The sequence below is a fragment of the Pelophylax lessonae genome (assembly GCF_965119305.1).
Source record: "Pelophylax lessonae genome assembly, chromosome: 1".
NCBI classification, from domain to species: Eukaryota; Metazoa; Chordata; class Amphibia; order Anura; family Ranidae; genus Pelophylax; species Pelophylax lessonae.
The window spans coordinates 562652410-562672241 of NC_138768.1; the positions used below are offsets into that span (position 1 = coordinate 562652410).

The following is a 19832-nucleotide window of genomic DNA, read 5'->3' on the forward strand; positions in this document are numbered from 1 at the left end:
TTATGGAGATCAGGAGCTGTGTCCGTCAATGAACGAAAGAAATGTGGGTTTTGACACTAAAGAACTGACCGTATAGGTTTTGGGGAAGTTGCCTTTGTTGTTTGAGATCAGGGGCTCCCAACAATTACAATTCTAGCTCATAACCCGTATAGAATAAGGTTAAGGCTACAAAAGTAAAATTCTAAATAAAGCAAGGGACAGCAAAGAAAGGAAAAGAAAGCTGTGAGCAGCCATCAAAACAAGGCATGTTTGGATTACAGAAATGGGCGTGGCACAAAAAGAATAAAAACCAAAAAAACAATACCTTGATGGAGCAGATGAAGAAAGTGGCTTCTCAGAAACCTGCAAAACAAATGTATAATAAATGAAGTTTGTTTAATGACACAAACATTAAACGCTGGAAGCAGCTTTTATCGACTGCATAAAAAATGGCAGTAACGTACCTCTTCCTCTTCATTACTGTCTTCACTATCGCTGAGCTCGAGATCATTTTCCAACATACTAAGAATGAAAGAAGAGGTTTAAGGATCAATCAGCACTAACTTTATAGCAAAATAGAAATATTGTAATGGTAAGGGAAAGATTGCTATACCAATGTCACCAAAATAATAAATGAAAAGGTTTTGCATTTCAGCAAAAACTTGCAACAGGGTAAAAGCGTTTTACCTCCAATGTCATATTTTCTTTCTGCTCCATTGTAGTGAGTATCTGATCATATGCCAGGCACACTGGTTTCGCTTGATGCAACACATTATTGATGTAGTTTAATGGAACATTTTTAGGTTTAATACATTTTTTATCAAAAATTGTACCCCATGTCACATTTGGCAGACAGTACCGTCCCCAAATGCAACCCATTTAAGTGAATATGGTTGTGCTGTAATCATGAGCGCAAGCTTGCCTCGCGATTGAGGTGCGGTATTTATTCTTTGTAATTTACATGCCTATTCAGCTGTCAAAAAAGCATTCCGGAGGTGACTGCACTGCCCTTTGATTGCCTGGCAGCGGTTTCTTTACCACCCTCTGAAAAGCAATCCACCGCTGATCACTTTTTAGAGATGTGGAAGAGTGCTTCCTGCGTAAACTAGGCCTTATAGCCCAACCGTTTACATCTAGTGCTGTGAAGAACCACTGCCGTGGTTTGTGCAGAGGCAAAACACTTGCAAGTCAATAGGGAAAAACAACTGGAGAGGATTTGTTACTCTGGAGGGCCAGTGTTTAGAAAGGGAGGACACTCATGTATGTGCAGGTGGATAGGTGATATCAGCACACTTAAAGTTTTATCTTCAATGCTACATCGAGTAATTTTTGTGCATATAATAGATTTAAAGCAATTGACCTACATATCTTGCAAATGAGATAAATGAATTGGGAAAAAAAGGTCAGCATACTGGTTTCGCAGATCACAATGTCCAAGAATGACCCAGAAAATCTATTAGAAGATTTTCAAAAGTACTTGTAGGTGTCACACAGCACCTAGTTTTTACTAGTACAGAATTAAACCTCTTCATGCCCCTCTTGCCACCTGGATCTGGTAATGTGTCCAGTTTTCCTGTCAGTGGAGCTGAATGCTTTCAGTTCTGCTTTCTTTAAGCCAGCATACAGTGTTAATAATGAAAAAAAAAATATATATATATATATTATATATATATATATATTAATATATATATATATATATATATATATATATATATATATATATATATATATATATATATATATATATATATATATATATATATAATATATATATATATATATATATATATATATATATATATATATATAAATATAAAATAATCTATGGGTTGTTGTACTTGTACTCCACTTTTGTGACACACTAAATGATTGTATCATTACTTCATCAAACATTTCTAGTACAAGACGATAGTTATGTACAGAAATAACTTTACTTGATGCCATTGGGGTCATAAACTGCCTGCAGTTAAAGTTAACCCATAGGGTTTTAACCCAAAAAAAAATCAGACATTCAGACTTTAAATTAGGCATCTTCAAGTAACACATGGGAGCTTCACAACCTGGAGGGCTCTATTAAGCAAACACTGACTTAATGTGTATCTGAACATATTTTATAGGATATGATATACAGTATCTCACAAAAGTGAGTACACCCTTCACATTTTTGAGAATATTTTATATCTTTTCAGGTGACAACACTGAGGAAATGACACTTTATAACAATGTAAAGTAGTGAGTGTACAGCTTGTATAAAAGTGTAAATGTGCTGTCCCATCAAAATAACTCAACACACAGCCATTAATGTCTAAACTGCTGGCAATAAAAGTGAGTACACCCCTAAGTGACAATGACCAAATTGGGCTCAAAGTGTCAATATTTTGTGTGGCCACCATTATTTTCCAGCACTGCCTTAACCCTCTATGGCATGGAGTTCACCAGAGCTTCACAGGTTGTCACTAGAGTCCTCTTCCACTCTTCCATGACGACATCATGGAGCTGATAGATGTTAGAGACCTTGCACTCCTCCACCTTCTGTTTGAGGATGCCCCACAGATGCTCAATAGGGTTTAGATCTGGAGACATGCTTGGCCAGTCCATCCCCTTTACCCTCAGCTTCTTTAGCAAGGCAGTGGTCGTCTTGGAATTATGTTTGGAGTCTTTATGTTGGAATATTGCCTTGCAGTCCACTCTCTGAAGAGATGGGATCATGCTCTGCTTCAGTATGTCACAGTACATGTTGGCATTCATGGCTCCCTCAATGAACTGTAGCCCCAGTGCCAGCAGTACTCATGCAGCCCCAGACCATGACACTCCCACCACCATACTTGACTGTAGGCAAGACACACTTGTCTTTGTACTCCTCACCTGATTGCTGCCACACACGCTTGACACCATCTGAACCAAATAAGTTTATCTTGGTCTTATCAGACCACAGGACATGGTTCCAGTAATCCATGTCCTTAGTCTGCTTGTCTTCAGCAAACTGTTTGCGGGCTTTCTTGTGCATCATCTTTAGAACAGGCTTCTTTCTGGGACAACAGCCATGCAGACAAACTTGATGCAGTTTGTGGCATATTGTCTGAGCACTGACAGGCTGACCCCCCACCCCTTCAACCTCTGCAGCAATGCTGGCAGCACTCATACGTCTATTTCCCAAAGACAACCTCTGGATATGACGCTGAGCCCATGCACTCAACTTCTTCGGTCGACCATGGCGAGGCCTGTTCTGAGTGGAACCTGTCTTGTTAAACCGCTGTATGATCTTAGCCACCATGCTGCAGCTCAGTTTCAGGGTCTTGGCAATCGTCTTATAGCCTAGGCCATCTTTATATAGAGCAACAATTCTTTTTTTCAGATCCTCAAAGAGTTCTTTGCCATGAGGTACCATGTTGAACTTCCAGTGACCAGTATGAGACAGTGAGAGCAATAACACCAAATTTAACACACCTGCTCCCCATTCACACTTGAGACCTTGTAACGCTAACGAGTCACATGAAACCGGGGAGGGAAATGGCTAATTGGGCCCAATTTGGACATTTTCACTTAGGGGTGTACTCACTTTTGTTGCCAGTGGTTTAGACATTAATGGCTGTATGTTGAGTTATTTTGAGGAGACAGCAAATTTACACTGTTCTACAGGCTGTACACTCACTACTTTACATTGTAGCAAAGGGTAATTTCTTCTGTGTTGTCACATGAAAAGATATAATAAAATATATACAAAAATGTGAGGTGTGTACTCACTTTTGTGAGATACTGTATATTTGTATGTATGTATATATATGTATATATATATATATATATTTCTTTTTTAACCCTTCTGTCTCTTATGATACAAAGTACATGTAATACTTTATCCCATGTTGCTATATGTTTTCTAAATCTAGTTATATCTACCCAAGTCCAACCTGCCCCCATCTGCTGCTGCAGCAGATCTGACAACAGCTAGGAAGGATACGGCTGCTTCAAATGGTACCTTGTCTCGGCTCTGAGCACTTTCCACCAGGGACGTGCGGTGAGGTCAGTGGTTGGTGAGGCACTGGCTAGTATCTGAGCCAGATACTATCCCCACATTTTTTAGTGAATAAACCCCCACAGCGTAGACATGCACTGTGAGATGAAGAATTTAATCTTTAGCCAATGCGTCAGGACGCAATCAGTCAGATTCCCCCAGACAAATAAGCATCTGGTAAAAGGAATCTTTTGGACAGCAGTTTATTTTTTATTTCTGCATTCTGTAACAGCCCTGCAAGTGCTGAGATTTCACTGGTCAAGTACAGAGCTGTTACAGAAAGCAGAAATAAAAAATACACTGTACTCTATATAGCTACCAACAGTCCTGATTTTATTAAAACAAGTCCTTACGTTGGTTAAATTAGTAAACTATGAGAACTAATGAAAGTGCCACATATAATAGAATAGAACCTGAACCATGCTCTTATGTATAGCACCTTCATTATTTCTTATGATTTACTCAACCAGAATAAGGACTTGTTTTAGCATATGTAAACGGCATTCAAACCACACACGTGAGGTATACCGGCAAACGTTAGAGCGGGAGCAATGATTCTAGCACTAGACCTCCTCTGCAACTCTAAACCGGTAACCTGTCAAAAAATTTAAAAGCGTTGCCTATCGAGATTTTTAAGCACTGAAGTTTGACGCCATTCCACAAGTGTGCACAATTTTAAAGCATGACATGCAAGGTATCTATTTACTCGGGGTAAAATTATCTTTCACATTATACTAAAAAATCTCTCTAACTTTAGTGTTTTTTTCTATTACCCATGAAAGTTTTTTTTCCAAAAGAAACGTGTTGTGTTTAAAAAAATTTGTACGCAAATACGGTGTGACAGAGTTGCAACGACCACCTTTTTATTCCGTAGGGTGTCTGCTAAATATATATATAATGTTTGGTGGTAATTTTTACATGTAGGAGACAAGTGTCAGAATTGGCCTGGGTGGCAAGTGGTTAATTACCATAAGAAAGTAATGTACAAATAATTATTATATATTAAAATATGATGTAATAAATACTAAAACAAGCAATGTCCAGCACGAATCACATTCAGCAGCGCTTAATATGTGTTCAACATATCATGATCATATAGTCCTCATATGAGAGGATTATACCACCAAAAAACAGTCTCTATTCAAGGTAAAACCAGTTATTCCTCAATTATTCAATATTCCCGGTGTTCAAAGATGATTATTCGGTATAAACCTTCACCACACCATCAGTGACCCCTTAAGAGTGGGCACTCACCAGAAACAACATGGTAATACGCTTGTAAGCATTGGTTGCTTGAACCCTTGACACTCCGGACCACTTCCGCTCTCACCAGAAGAACTCCGCTTTCCAATCTCAGCCAGGGATCAGCTCATACCCATAAAATATTGGAAAGATAGGAGGCACAATAGTGTGATACCGTTTCAAAAAAAACTTTATTAGTACCCACACTCCAACATGAACCCCCAACATCCAATATGCTTACATCAAGATAGAAATATTCAAGCTTGTAATGAAACGGTATCACACTATTGTGCCTCCTATCTTTCCAATATTTTATGGGTATGAGCTGATCCCTGGCTGAGATTGGAAAGCGGAGTTCTTCTGGTGAGAGCGGAAGTGGTCCGGAGTGTCAAGGGTTCAAGCAACCAATGCTTACAGGCGTATTACCATGTTGTTTCTGGTGAGTGCCCACTCTTAAGGGGTCACTGATGGTGTGGCGAAGGTTTATACCGAATAATCATCTTTGAACACCGGGAATATTGAATAATTGAGGAATAACTGGTTTTACCTTGAATAGATGTTTTTTGGCGGTATAATCCTCTCATATGAGGACTATATGATCATGATATGTTGAACACATATTAAGCGCTGCTGAATGTGATTCGTGCTGGACATTGCTTGTTTTAGTATTTATTACATCATATTTTAGACTGTTTATTTTACAGTAGCTGCGATCAGCAATATTTTATGATATTTTATACCGAGTTCTTGTATGGCTATGTGGCTTTTACCCTCAGATTTTAAGCGCTGGGCGAGTGTTTGATAATCCCCCTGTGTTTCTCAACCACTTTTTATTATAATTATTATAAATGGATTTTTGTAAGAACTTACCGTAAAATCCTTTTCTCTTAAGCTCATTGACAGACGTAGTCTTCTTGATTCTCAAGAGCTGGGTTATGTTGTCTCCGCAGGAGTAGGACTAGGCAGAATGACAAAACGTTCTGGCTCCACCCTAGGGGGCAGTCCCTGAGGGTATATCCTCCCTCTCTCTGCTACAGGGAATCAGTTCTGTTTAAAGCAGTACAGAGAATTTAACCCAACCCAACTCAATGATAGAGGGGCGGGTACTACGTCTGTCAATGAGCTTAAGAGAAAAGGATTTTACGGCAAGTTCTTACAAAAATCCATTTTTCTCTATCGCTCATTGACAGACGTAGTCTTCTTGATTCTCAAGAGCTGGGACATCCAGAAGCAGTGCCACAAATGAGGGGTGGGATTGACAGAATCAAATCCAATCTAGAAGGCCCAACCGGAGCCAACCAGAAGTATCAAAGGACTCATCGAGTAAACAGATGAGACCTACCCTCGAGGTAGACCAACAGTCTCCTCAAACAGTGGCCTGCAGGAACCTTGCAGCCAGAAGAGGCATCTGACGATGCCATCACATAAACCTTATACAATATTGTAAAGGTATGAACCGACTACTAAACAGTCGCCTTGAAAACCTGAACCACTGACGCCTGATGGCGGAAGGTCCAGGAAACTCTAAGCGCCCGAGTAGAATGCGCCTTAACAGGGAACGGGGGATCCCGACCCTTAGATAAAATAAGCCTATACCACCGTCTGTCTGATCCATCTAAAGATGGTCGCAGCAGAACAGGCAACCCTTTCTTAGGGCCATCCGTGATCACAAACAGTGAATCCGTCTTACAAATTGAATCCGTAGTATTCAAGTATATCCTGATCGCCCGAACTACATCCAAGGAATGCCATGCAATTCTCGAGGATGATTGGGCTAAGGACATAGGAAGGACAGTACACTGTCCTTAATCAATGAAACTTTTAAACCACCTTAGAAGGAAGGATGGATTCGGATGAAGAACAACCTTATCCCTATGAACCACCAGATCTGGGGAACAACAGGATAATGCAGCCAGTTCTGACACCCTGCGTGCAGAAGTGATAGCCACCAAGAAGACCACCTTCTGGGATAAAGTAGGCAAGGGAATCTCCCTGATATTTTCAAAGGGAGGTGTCTGAAGAACCGACAGCACCAAATTAAGATCCCAGGATGGTAACGGCGCGTGCACTGGCAGAGCCAGGTGTCGCACCCCCTGGATGAAAATCCGCACCAAGGAATGAGTAGACAAAAGCTTCTGAAAGAAGATAGCAAATGCTGAAACCAGACCCTTGATAACACTCAAGGCCAGCTTCTGCTCAACTCCCTGTTGCAGAAAGCCAATATTCGGACTACCGAATAAAGATGTAGATGGAACCCAAGGGATTCACATCACACAATATAAGACTTCCATATACGATGATAGTTACATAGTTACATAGTTACATAGTTACATAGTTAGTGAGGCTGAAAAAAGACACAAGTCCATCCAGTTCAACCTATGTGTGTGTGTGTTTGCTTTTAACCGTACATTGTATACCCCTGTATGTTGTGGTCTTTAAGGTGTCCATCCAATAGTTTTTTGAAACTATCAATGCTCCCCGCTGATACGACTGCTTGCGGAAGAGAATTCCACATCCTTACCGCTCTTACAGTGAAGAACCCTTTACGCACTTTAAGGTTAAACCGCCTTTCCTCTAGTTTTAGTGAGTGGCCACGTGTCTTATTGTATTCCCTTACTCTAAATAGTTTGTTCCTTATGCTCGGGTCGCCAGTACAGTATTTGTACATTGATATCATATCCCCCCTCAAGCGTCTCTTCTCCAGAGAGAATAGGTTCAGTGCTTGTAGTCTTTCCTCATAGCCGATGTCCTCCATTCCCCTAATTATTTTTGTTGCCCTTCTCTGGACTTTCTCCAGTTCCAGCACATCCTTCCTGAGGACCGGTGCCCAGAACTGGACAGCATACTCCAGATGTGGCCGGACCAGAGTCTTGTAGAGTGGAAGAATAATCTCTTTATTTCTGGAGTGAATCCCCTTTTTTATACAACCCAGTATTCTGTTGGCTTTGCTTGCAGCGGCTTGGCATTGCATGCCACTTCCAAGCCTGTTGTCTACCAGTATCCCCAGGTCCCTTTCCATCCTAGACTCACCCAGAGGTTCCCCCCCTAGTGAGTAGCTTGCTTTCTGGTTTCTGGCCCCCAAGTGCATTACTTTACATTTTTCTACATTAAATCTCATCTGCCATGTAGTTGCCCACCCCGTTATTTTGTTCAGGTCTGCTTGCAAGATTTCCACATCCTGCATAGAAGATATTGGCATGCCTAATTTAGTATCATCCGCAAATACTGAGATTGTACTAGATATCCCCTCCTCTAGATCATTTATGAATAAATTAAACAGGATTGGTCCCAGGACAGAACCCTGGGGGACCCCACTTTCCACACCCGCCCAATCCGAGTACTCCCCATTAATCACCACCCTCTGTACTCTCCCCTGGAGCCAGTTCTCTATCCAGGTACTCACCTTATGGTCCATACCTATCTTCCTTAGTTTGTACAGTAAGCGTTTGTGGGGAACGGTGTCAAAGGCCTTTGCAAAGTCCAGATACACCACATCCACAGGCTTACCTTTATCTAAGTGGCAGCTCACTTCATCGTAGAAGGTTAATAGATTGGTTTGGCATGAACGATTTTTCATGAATCCATGCTGATTACTACTTATAATACCGTTTTCATTACTAAAGTCTTGTATGTGGTCCCTTATCATCCCCTCCAAAATTTTGCAGACTACAGATGTTAGGCTGACCGGCCTATAGTTACCCGGGATATATCTCGGCCCCTTCTTAAATATTGGTACCACGTTGGCTTTTTTCCAATCAGCTGGCACCATACCTGTCTGTAAACTATCCTTAAAGATCAAGAATAATGGTCTGGCAATCACCTGACTGAGCTCATTTAGAACCCTTGGGTGCAAGCCATCCGGTCCCGGGGATTTATTTATGTTAAGTTTCTCTAGTTTAGCTCTAAGTCTATCCTCTGTTAGCCATGGCGGCACTTCCTGAGGTGTATTATTTAGTTCGGCCTTACAAGCGGGGTTCATGTAGCCCCCCGATTCCTTTGTGAAGACTGAAGAAAAGAAATTATTTAACACTTCCACCTTTTCTCTGTCCTCAGTGGCCATTTTTCCTTTATCATCTTTTATGGGGCCAATGTGTTCTGGCCTTGCTTTCTTACTGTTTATATACTTAAAGAATTTCTTGGGGTTCTTTTTACTCTCCTCCGCTATAGGTCTCTCGTGTTCTATTTTAGCCGCCCTGATTTCATCTTTACATTTCTTATTGCACTCTTTGTAATGCTTAAATGCTGCCAATGACCCCTCAGTCTTGTATTTTTTGAAGGCCTTTTCTTTAGCTCTAATATACATTTTTATGTTGGAGTTTAGCCACCCAGGGTTTAGTTTTGCTCTTTTAAATTTATTTCCCAGTGGAATGCACTGGCCCACCCCCTTGTTAAGTATGCTCTTGAAGCACTCCCATTTTTCCTCCGTGTTCTTTGTTCCCAGGGTTCTATCCCATTTGATATTTTCTAGCAGCGAGCGCAGTTTAGGGAAATTGGCTCTTTTGAAATTCAGTGTCCTTATATTACCCTTGTGTTTCCTATTACTGTAATTAATACTGAAACCAATTGACCTATGGTCACTGTTCCCTAAGTTGTCCCGTATTTCTATATCCGTGAGCAGGTCTGTATTGTTGGTAATCAGTAGGTCAAGTACCGCATTGTTTCTTGTCGGTGCATTCACCATCTGACCCATGAAATTGTCCTGCAAAACATTTAGGAACTGCCGAGCCTTGGCTGAATGCGCGGTTCCTTCTGCCCAGTCTATATCTGGATAATTAAAGTCCCCCATTATAATGACATTTCCCATCCTTGCTGCCAATCCTATCTGTAACATGAGGTCTGCCTCACCCTCCTCCCTCTGGTTTGGGGGCCTATAGCATACGCCCAATATTACCTTCCCCACCGTGCCTTTCCTTTGAAGCTCTACCCATAGGGATTCTGCCTCGTCCATAGCTCCATTATTAATATCATCCCTCATATTTACCTGTATACTGTTCTTAATATACAAACATACCCCTCCCCCTTTTTTACCCTCTCTATCTCTGCGATAAAGGGAATACCCCTGAATGGTCGCCATCCAGTCATGAGAGCTGTCAAACCAAGTCTCAGTTATCCCCACAAAATCTAAGTCCTCCTCAAACATCAGCAGCTCCAGCTCTCCCATCTTGTTGGCCAGGCTTCTGGCATTGGTATATAAGCCTCGTAATTTTGATGTTTTTAGGCTGCTCTCTTGATTTTTCCCCGTACCCACCCTGGGTATAGGGGCTCCGAACACCCTACCGCTAATGCCCCCATTTCTGCCCTCTGAAACTTGTTTTCCACTGGCTAATTCTACATCTGTACCCTCTTTCTGGAAGTCGCTTTCCTTGTTTTAACTAGAGTAGGAATAACTGAAGCTGACAATCCCTTGTCCTTCAGCCCCTGGGCCTCAATAATGAGGCCGTTAAAAACCGGCGATCGTAAAGCAGGATGGAAGATCGGTCCCTGAGACAGTAGATACTCCCTGAGAGGAAGTCTCCACGGGACGTCCGCCATCAGTCTGACCAAGTCGGCGTAACAAGCACGACGAGGCCAATCCGGAGCTGCCAGGATTACTGGAATTCCTTCCTCCTCTATCCTGCGAAGAAGTCTTGGCAGTAACCCAAGAGGAGGGAAGGCATACATTAGCTGGTATTGCCCCCACGGGGCGATCAGTGCGTCTGCGGTTTCTGCTAGAGGATCGCGGGAGCGAGCCACGAATCTCTGAACTTTCCTGTTGAATCGAGATGCCAACAGATCCACATCCGGGGTGCCCCATCGTAGGCACAACTGGTGGAAAACGTCTGGATGGAGGGACCATTCCCCCTGATCCAGGGTCTGACGGCTGAGATAATCTGCCTGCCAATTCTCCACCCCCGGAATGAACACCGCAGAGATTGCTGGAACAAATCGTTCCGCCCAGCGAAGAATGCAAGCTACTTCTTTGGCCGCTCGGACACTCTTGGTGCCCCCCTGATGATTGACATAAGCCACGGCCGTGGCATTGTCCGACTGGATCCGAACCGGGCTGCCCTGGAGCTGCTCGGTCCAGTGAATCAGACAAAGTCTGATCGCTCTCAGTTCCAATACATTTATCGGTAATCTGGATTCTTCCGGGGACCAAAGTCCCTGGACAGATAACTGACCAAGAATTCCTCCCCATCCGAATAGACTGGCATCCGTGGTCACTATCGTCCAATATATTGGCAGAAATGACTTTCCCTGGCTGAGCATTGGAGACCGAAGCCACCAAACCAGAGACTCTCTGGTCTGTTTGCTCAATCGTATCTGATTGTCCAGGGATTCCGGATTCCGATTCCATCTGAGAAGAATCTCTTGCTGAAGAATTCGGGTATGGGACTGGGCAAATGGGACTGCTTCGAATGAAGCCACCATCAACCCCAGAACCCTCATGCAAGTCCGAAGGGAAGACCAGCTGTTGGACAGTAACAACTGGACTGCTGATTGAATCTTTCGGAGTTTCCCTACCGGAAGGAAAACTCTTGTCCTGACTGTGTCTAGAATTAGACCCAGATATTCGAGCCTCTGGGTGGGAACCAGAAATGACTTTTGCTGGTTCACCAGCCACCCGAATTCCTGTAAAGAAATCATAGTAATTTCTATGTTTTGTAGCAAGGTCTGAGGAGACTCTGCATGAAGCAGAAGATCGTCTAGGTAACCTAGAATCGATATACCTCTTTGGCGCAGAAGTGCCAACATAGGGGCCAACACCTTTGTGAAGACCCGCGGAGCCGTGGCGAGACCGAAAGGTAACGCCACAAACTGATAGTGGTTCTCCTCTACGGAAAAGCGTAGAAAACGCTGATGTCCTGCGAAAATGGGAATGTGAAGATAGGCGTCCTTGATGTCTATGGACGCTAGGACATCCCCTGGATGCAGGAAGGCTGCTACCGTGCGAATGGACTCCATTCTGAATCTTCTTATGTTGACGAAAGAATTGAGCGCTCTTAAGTCCAGAATTGGACGCACTTTGCCCTCTTTCCTGGGTATTGTAAACAGGTTTGAATAAAACCCTTGAAACCGTTCTGTCCAAGGAACGTGGACTACCACTCCTTGTTGTAGTAGATCTGTGACTGCTCTCCGCAGATCTTCTAGACGATCCGGAGATAGTCGGATATTGGAAGGGAAGAATCGCGCCGGTGGGAGAGATCGAAACTCGATCTTGTACCCTGACTTTATGACTTCGCAAACCCATTTGTCCGGGATTCTGGAAAGCCATGGATCCGGGAACCGGCGAAGACGTCCCCCCACCCCAGTTATGGGTGGGGGCGCACCTTCAGGCTTTGGATGGTTTATCTTCAGGTCTGGAGGGGGCGGGCTTTTGCTTGCCCGACCAACGACCCCTGACGCCTCCTGCAGGAGCTTTGGAGGACTTAGTTTTTTCACCCGCTGGACGAAAAAACCTCTTGTGAGCAGAAAAAGAAGGCCCTCGTCTTTGACGAGTTCCTCTACCTTTAAAATTTTGCGGTAAAAAGGTGCTTTTTCCACCGGTGAGATCCTTAATGATCTCATCTAAGTTGGCTCCAAATAGACGCTCTCCTGAAAAGGGGATATTAGCCAATGCTTTTTTGGAACCTTGGTCGGCTATCCAACCTTTTAGCCACAGTGTACGCCTGAGAACCACTGCTGAGACTGATGCTCGCGCCATTAATGGAGTGGCGTCTAACGCCGCATCACATACAAACTGTAACCCCTGTATCATTTGTTCCAACAAATCTGATACCGCCTGAGGGACTTCTTCTAAGTCCCGGCGTAACCACTTGGTCCATTCAGTTACAGCCTGCGAAACTAGACCAATAGCAATTATTGGCCTGAAAGCTGATCCAATCAAGGAAAACATGGTGCGAGACATAGCTTCTATCTTGCGATCCACTGGATCTTTAAAAGACGGAGCGTCTTCTAAAGGAATAACCGTGGCTTTATTCAATCTAGCAATAGGTGAATCCACCACAGGTGGTTCTGTCCATTTCTTAATAAGGGTTTCCTCAAACGGATAACGCCTGTCAATGCGTTTGGAAATATTAAAAGTGCGTTTTGGCAGACGCCATTCTTCATCGATTGGATTGCCAAAACATTTGGGCAATGGAAAAACCTTTGCCACTTTGATGCGCTTTTTAGTCCCAAAAGGGATCTCAGTTTCAGCTATTTCTGATGGAATACCCTGTAACCTTAAAGTCTCTTGAACAGATACAATGAGTGCGTTTACCAACGCTTCCTCTCGGGCTATGGCAGATGCCGAAACATCCTCCTCACTGTCTGAAGAGACAGGACCCGAGACACCAATACCAGATGAAGTACCTGCAACTGCAGAAATAGGCTCAGAGTCTGAATCCGAGGTTTCAGATAATAAGGGGTTAGGCGGGGGTCGCTTTCTTGCGCCCTGTCCCTGACAAGCCACTTCCACCCGGGACACAAAAGTTTCCATAATAGCTGACAAAGATTCAATTGTCAATGGGGTGCTGGAGGATCCCGCAGACCCCTCGAGGGGATCCGGAGGAGATACATGAGTGGCAGGGTCCATGTTAATACAGGACACTTTGCCAGCAATAAACAAAAAAATTTTTCTTTTTTTTTTTGTGTGTCTCCCCCTAGCGCAATAGCGCCCCTCAGAGTACCTGCTTCTCGATCCCAGAGAGAGAGAGAGGGACCCCCAAGGCTCACCAACCGATGCAGTGCAGTTTCCAACAAACTGCAGCCAGCGTCTGTCTTACACAGACTGGAAGGAGCTGTTTGCTTTTTCCCGGGCAGAAGGCGTGGCTCCGCCCCCTGTGTACGCCTTCCGGCGTTCCCAGCCCTCCACGAGGAAGCTGGGCTCACAAAACATGGCCGCCCCCATAGAAGAGACATAAGACTCCAAAAACATGGCGGCCGGCGTGACCTGAGGACATATATGCATTCGGTCTACGGCAAAATGGCGGCGGACCGCCGATATCGTCTTCCCAGCACATCCACCTGCACTCTGCTGAGAGGTGACATATGGATCTACAGAGATACACTGCACATAAGGTAGGATTATACCTCCTATGTCTGCTGTAATGTTACAGTCTGCTGGGTAGAGTGTTAGCTCTTGAACCAAGTCCACTTCCCACAAACACATGCTGTATTACAAGGGGGACTTGTAAGTATCAGATATATACTGACCATATATGGAGGGGCCCATAATATATACTGCCTCATAAATGAGGAAAAAAGGGAACGTTTACTCACCATACCGACCGACAGGCACCCTCTCTTCACAATACCCTCTCCACCGGGGTGGGGGTTTGTGGACGCCTCGACTCTCTGGTCCTGGCGTCCAAGCGAGCTTTTAACTCGCAAAGTCAGTCCCTTTACTGGGACTCCGTCGCGGCCGACTCAGCGCACTGGTCTGCACGCGCTCTTAGGCAGAAACCGGGGTGACCACTGGATCTCACATCCAGCCCGTCGCCCGGCCCCGCATACTTACTTGAATATGTCGCGGCCGACCAAGCGCAATGCCATGGTCTGCACGCGCTCGTAGGCCGGCTGGGGTGACCACAAGTGTCGCCCAGTCCGGCATTTTTGCTTGAAGATCTCACAGGAAAAAAACACTGGAGAAAACTACCTAAAAAATGTCTTTTTCTTAAAGAAAAAAAGTCTTGCCAGGACCAAAAGATCCCAGCAAGGAACTTAGGTCCTTACTCCTGACTAGACAGACAAAAACTGATTCCCTGTAGCAGAGAGAGGGAGGATATACCCTCAGGGACTGCCCCCTAGGGTGGAGCCAGAACGTTTTGTCATTCTGCCTAGTCCTACTCCTGCGGAGACAACATAACCCAGCTCTTGAGAATCAAGAAGACTACGTCTGTCAATGAGCGATAGAGAAATATTGTTTTTAAGGTAATTTTTCTCTATTTTCAAAAACTGTACTCAAGCAGGTGGCTTAATGGACACATTTCTGAAGTTTGAAATAGATAAATAATAAATGATGTTATAACATAATATATTATTTTGTTTTATTAAAAAAGTACATTTTCAGCAGCAGCAGATTCTTCCTCCCAGATTCTGTGTGAGAAAAACATGGGATTATGGGTAAACCTTATACCCATAAACCCATGTTTTTCCTTGTAGTTAAGAGGGCTGGGCTAGAAGGGAGCATGTGTCTTTTAGACATGCCCCCATCTATGACACTGCAGTAAGAGCTCCGCAGCATTTTTTTTTTATTGGACAGCTTGGACCAATGATGCTTTGCCATTGGTCCAAGGCTCCATGCTGTTCATTGAGCTCAGTGCCTCTGACAAGAAGTCAGAGGCACTGTGAGCTCATCTTCGCAGTCTGCTGCAAACAGCGTGTGCCAGCTTGTATTTAAACTGGCTGCGCTGTATGTAGCTTCTGACAGGCTGTACAAGGAGCCCCATATCTCTGGAACCATAGGTGCTAGGAGCCCCACCATTTTGACCAGTGGTAAGGAAGGACTTCGGCTACCTATCCCCCCCCCCCAGGTCGCCGAGCTACGACCCCTGAAGCTCGATCTTTTTGTTTTTTAATGTTCACCTGCCTCCCCTGACAACCAATGGCAAGAGGAAGGGGGCTTCTACATTCCCCTTGTCGTTGTAGACTTAAATGAAAAAAAAAAAAGAAAAAAACAACATCAATAGATTCTCTTTAACTGTGCTTAAGCAGTATCCTGAAAAATACTTTGGCTTTAAATTCTTTCTGAAACATAGTGCCCTTCCTGCTGGTCTCTGAGTGTGACTAGACACTCCTGTACATACAGCCTTAGGGCTCTTTCACACACTCCGTCCATTGGACGGAGTCCGTTTTTCTCAGCGGGGGATCGAGCCGCCGATCCCCCGCTGAGCAGCAGGAGGACAGCTGTGTCTCCGCGCTGTGTGCGGAGACACAGCTGACAGTTCCCCATGCATCTCTATGGGGGAAATCGGATGTCAACGGACCGTCAGTCCGTTCTCACCCGATCCCATCCGATCCGATCCGCTGGACGGATGGAAAATAGGGTTTCCATCTGTCCAGATTTGACGGATCGGATCGGGTCGGATGTCAGCGGACATGTCTCCGCTGACATCCGATGCGCCATAGGAATACATGGGGGGACCGTTCAGATCCGCCAAAAAAACGGACAGGCGGATCTGAACGGTCCGCCTGTGTGAAAGGGGCCTTATAGTTGTATATCTGCAGTGCAAGATCTAAGTCATTGCTCCTCTGAGTGCTAGTGTTTGTACTAAGTTTTGGCAATGTCTGCTGTGCTGCTCACTGTTGTACTTACTGGAGATGGACAAAGAAGTAAATTCACCTGCAGGAAGACTACAGGCAAATACCAGTGGCTTATTTATATATATATATATATATATATATATTTATTATTTTTATTTTTTTTTCATATATTACTGTATCATTGCATGTATATGGATTTTTTATATATTCTATAATTTATTTTTGCGTTTTTTTGAGATTATTTGGACCACTTTGCACATTTATACCTAATTTAATTTTTTCATATACGATTTAATTTTTATATATGAATTTATTGTCTTTTTCAATATTTCATCAATTCCCTGTGAGCGCTGCACTTTTTCTTTTATTTTTGCTATTGGGTTTTATCTATTGACCTGTGCGAGCTGCTATTGTTCATCATATTATTTATTCAGTTTTTTATTTTTTAAGCACCGGTTTTTCTACCTTTTTTTCAAATACCAGTGGCTTGCCTTTTTATTTGACATCTTTTGGGCATAGCTTCTAGAGTTCAGTCCCTCTTTAAGCTAGTCAACATTTTGGTCCACCGTTCTCCATGCTTCATTATCACCAAGTGTGAAGAATACTTCAACAAGCTGTGTATGTATGTGAGTTAGGGACCTTAGATTGTAAGCTCCTTGAGGGCAAGGACTGATGTGAATGTACAATGTATATGTAAAGCGCTGCGTAAATTGACAGCGCTATATAAGTACCTGAAATAATAATAATAATAATAATAATAATAATAACAAGCAACTTTAAAGCACAGTAGTATAGTATTGAGAAAGCCAAAGCACCAAATTCTTAAATTTGGTAATTACATAATCACTTCTAGCTAAAACTGGTGATTGCACTGTCAAGCTTCACTAGTTTTAAGGAATCTACAATTCCAACATGGCAACATGCAAAATCTGAACATTCCACAGTGCTCAGTAATAAGAGCCTGTAAAACTACAATGGAAAAAAAAAAAGAACAATTTGAAACAGAAATTATTATACTGCTCTCCTAAAGGAGCTTGTGGAGAAGTTATAGTCACAAAGGTTTGACTACATATTCCATTATTGTGCTGACTTTACGTGCAATCAGGACAACTGGTCATTTTCCAAGGTCAGTTCTATAAATAAACTTTATTGCAACTAATTTAATTGTCACCTTCATCAGTGTTGTGCTCACATGGCATTATTGGTGTACCATAAAATTCCAAACATATTTAGCTATTATTTATGCAGTAAAATAGTACAGACCATGTGGAATTTTACACATTTGCTCATCTTCTCATGAACTACATGTATTCAGAAACATAAATTTTACAACAGTTTTTTAATACCAATTTTTTTAGCCTCCAACCTAAAATTTGCACTTATGTATATCAAGATCATTATATACATGGTATCTGTAAATCCTAAGCTAGTTGGTAGATGCTTTAAAGCTGGTCATAGACTTAAGACTTCTTTTCATTCAGCCTATAGGCTGAACGAAAAAAAAAAAAAATCTAACAGATTCCTGCACCCATGCCAAAAGTGCAATGGATGAATCCCCCACAAAGCTATTGTATTGCAATAGCTGCTGCTGGTTGGAGGGGGCTGACAGAGCAACACACAATGTATTTTGGCTCATTTATCAGGAACCAACTGAAATTTGCAAAGTGTATGTTCAGCTTAAAGCCCACTCTCATATCTGCATTGTCCTAATGCGTGTTTTACCAAATGTTAGGCTTCCAATGCTACCAGGGTTATAATCCTATGCTTCATTAGTAATTAACTCTTCGTAATAGCTATTGGTTTTGTGAACACGCAACCAAAATCATCATGCAGATCTACTTACGATGATCCCTTTTGTGGGCTTGGCAAGACTTTTGAGGACGTGTCATTTTGTTCTGTAAATAAGACAAAATAAAAAATATACTTGCTATTGTTATATTAAACAAGCTTTAAATGGGTCCTATTGGGACTGCGCATAAAAGATACAGTAAAGTCATAATAGGGGTGAAACACAAGCACAGCGGGTAAAAAGGTATTGGTCAAAATAAGGGGAGAAAGCCAAGAAATAAAACCGACAAGAGATAAACTGCAAGACTGAAACTTATACCAATAAGGGATGTGAGAAGACAAACAGCATGGAAACGTACTAAACAGAAAAGATATCTAGAATAATGTAAACCGAAAAAACAACTCCAAGTTCCTAAGTGTCCATTAAATATATTGAAGTTCTAGTTATTGTAAGAAGTATGTCACACAGCATCAGTTTTAGTATTTAAGTAAAATGACCATCTTTGTTGTCACATATATTCATGGTAGGCTTATCACTTACTCTGATTTACTTTGACAGATGAAACTTGCTGACTTTCCTGAGGTGAAATATAAGAAAAGGGAGGGGGGAAAAAGGTTTAAGTTAAAAAACATCTATATCTTTTAAATTTTTAAGGACAATACTGTGATAATACTGATCATTTAAGTAGTTCCACTGGAATATTACTTTCAAGTACAACTCCAGACAATTTTTGTTTTTCCTTTAGGATACAGTATATGAAGGTTAAAGCTTTCTTCAGGTTTTTACAGGAAGGAAGGGAATATTCCCATAATAGGGACACAGACAATATCAAAAAACTTGCCTGCCAAAAGCAACATGTTTTAACGTTTGGGTACAGCACTGAGCAGTTTCCCTGCTGTGTGTTTGTGGGTGGTCAAACTCTGGCTCAACTGTCTACTTTCATTGCCCCAACCCAATCACCGCCAGGGACAGTAAAGAGATCAAAACATGAAGCTCCAGCTCTCCGTTCTCTGTGCTGTCTGTCATAGACATGGCATAACAGAGAACTGATCACTCCTAATTATGGTAACAAAGGGGCTTCTGACCCTTTTGTTAATTAGGAGCAGCATCTGCTCCATTTTTTAATATATATAAAAGTCATGCAAGCTTGTACACATAATGGGGCAGATAGATCACTGATTAATAAAATATACATTTTCTAATAATAGAGAACAAACCTTGTTGGGAAATGCACATTTTGAAGGTTCAGCGGTGCTTGGTGTATGAATAGCTGTTAATGGTGGAGGCCATGAATGTGTCATTTCCTGGGAAACAGAACATAACTTTAAAGTGTAAAATCTTAGTAAAGATGATCAAACTCCAATTTTGTTTGAAAAAAATATCTTCCAGGTCTAATATATACACTGCGAGGTTTTGGACAAATTATTGCAGATACTTACCTCTTTCTGCTCCAGATATACTAAAGCAGGTTTATTGTGCTTGCTGAGATTCTTCAAAATGCCATGTAAAGCCTGTCTTCACAATGATCAATCCTAATGTTGTAACAAACAATTAACCCTGAGATCAAGTTCGATCTTTAAATCT

At 42.5% G+C, this 19832-nt stretch overlaps 1 protein-coding gene across 1 annotated transcript in view; it reads right to left on the reverse strand.

The window, feature by feature from the left end:
• Positions 1-19832, reverse strand: part of AFF1 (ALF transcription elongation factor 1) — a 268126-nt gene that overhangs the window by 67567 nt on the left and 180727 nt on the right. Inside the window, exons 5-9 of the mRNA XM_082265696.1 lie at positions 19466-19552; positions 18789-18825; positions 18303-18354; positions 444-501; positions 305-342 (exon numbers count right to left, since the gene is read on the reverse strand). Of these exons, the coding sequence (XP_082121822.1) occupies positions 305-342; positions 444-501; positions 18303-18354; positions 18789-18825; positions 19466-19552 (272 nt within the window). The remainder of the gene's footprint in view (positions 1-304; positions 343-443; positions 502-18302; positions 18355-18788; positions 18826-19465; positions 19553-19832) is intronic.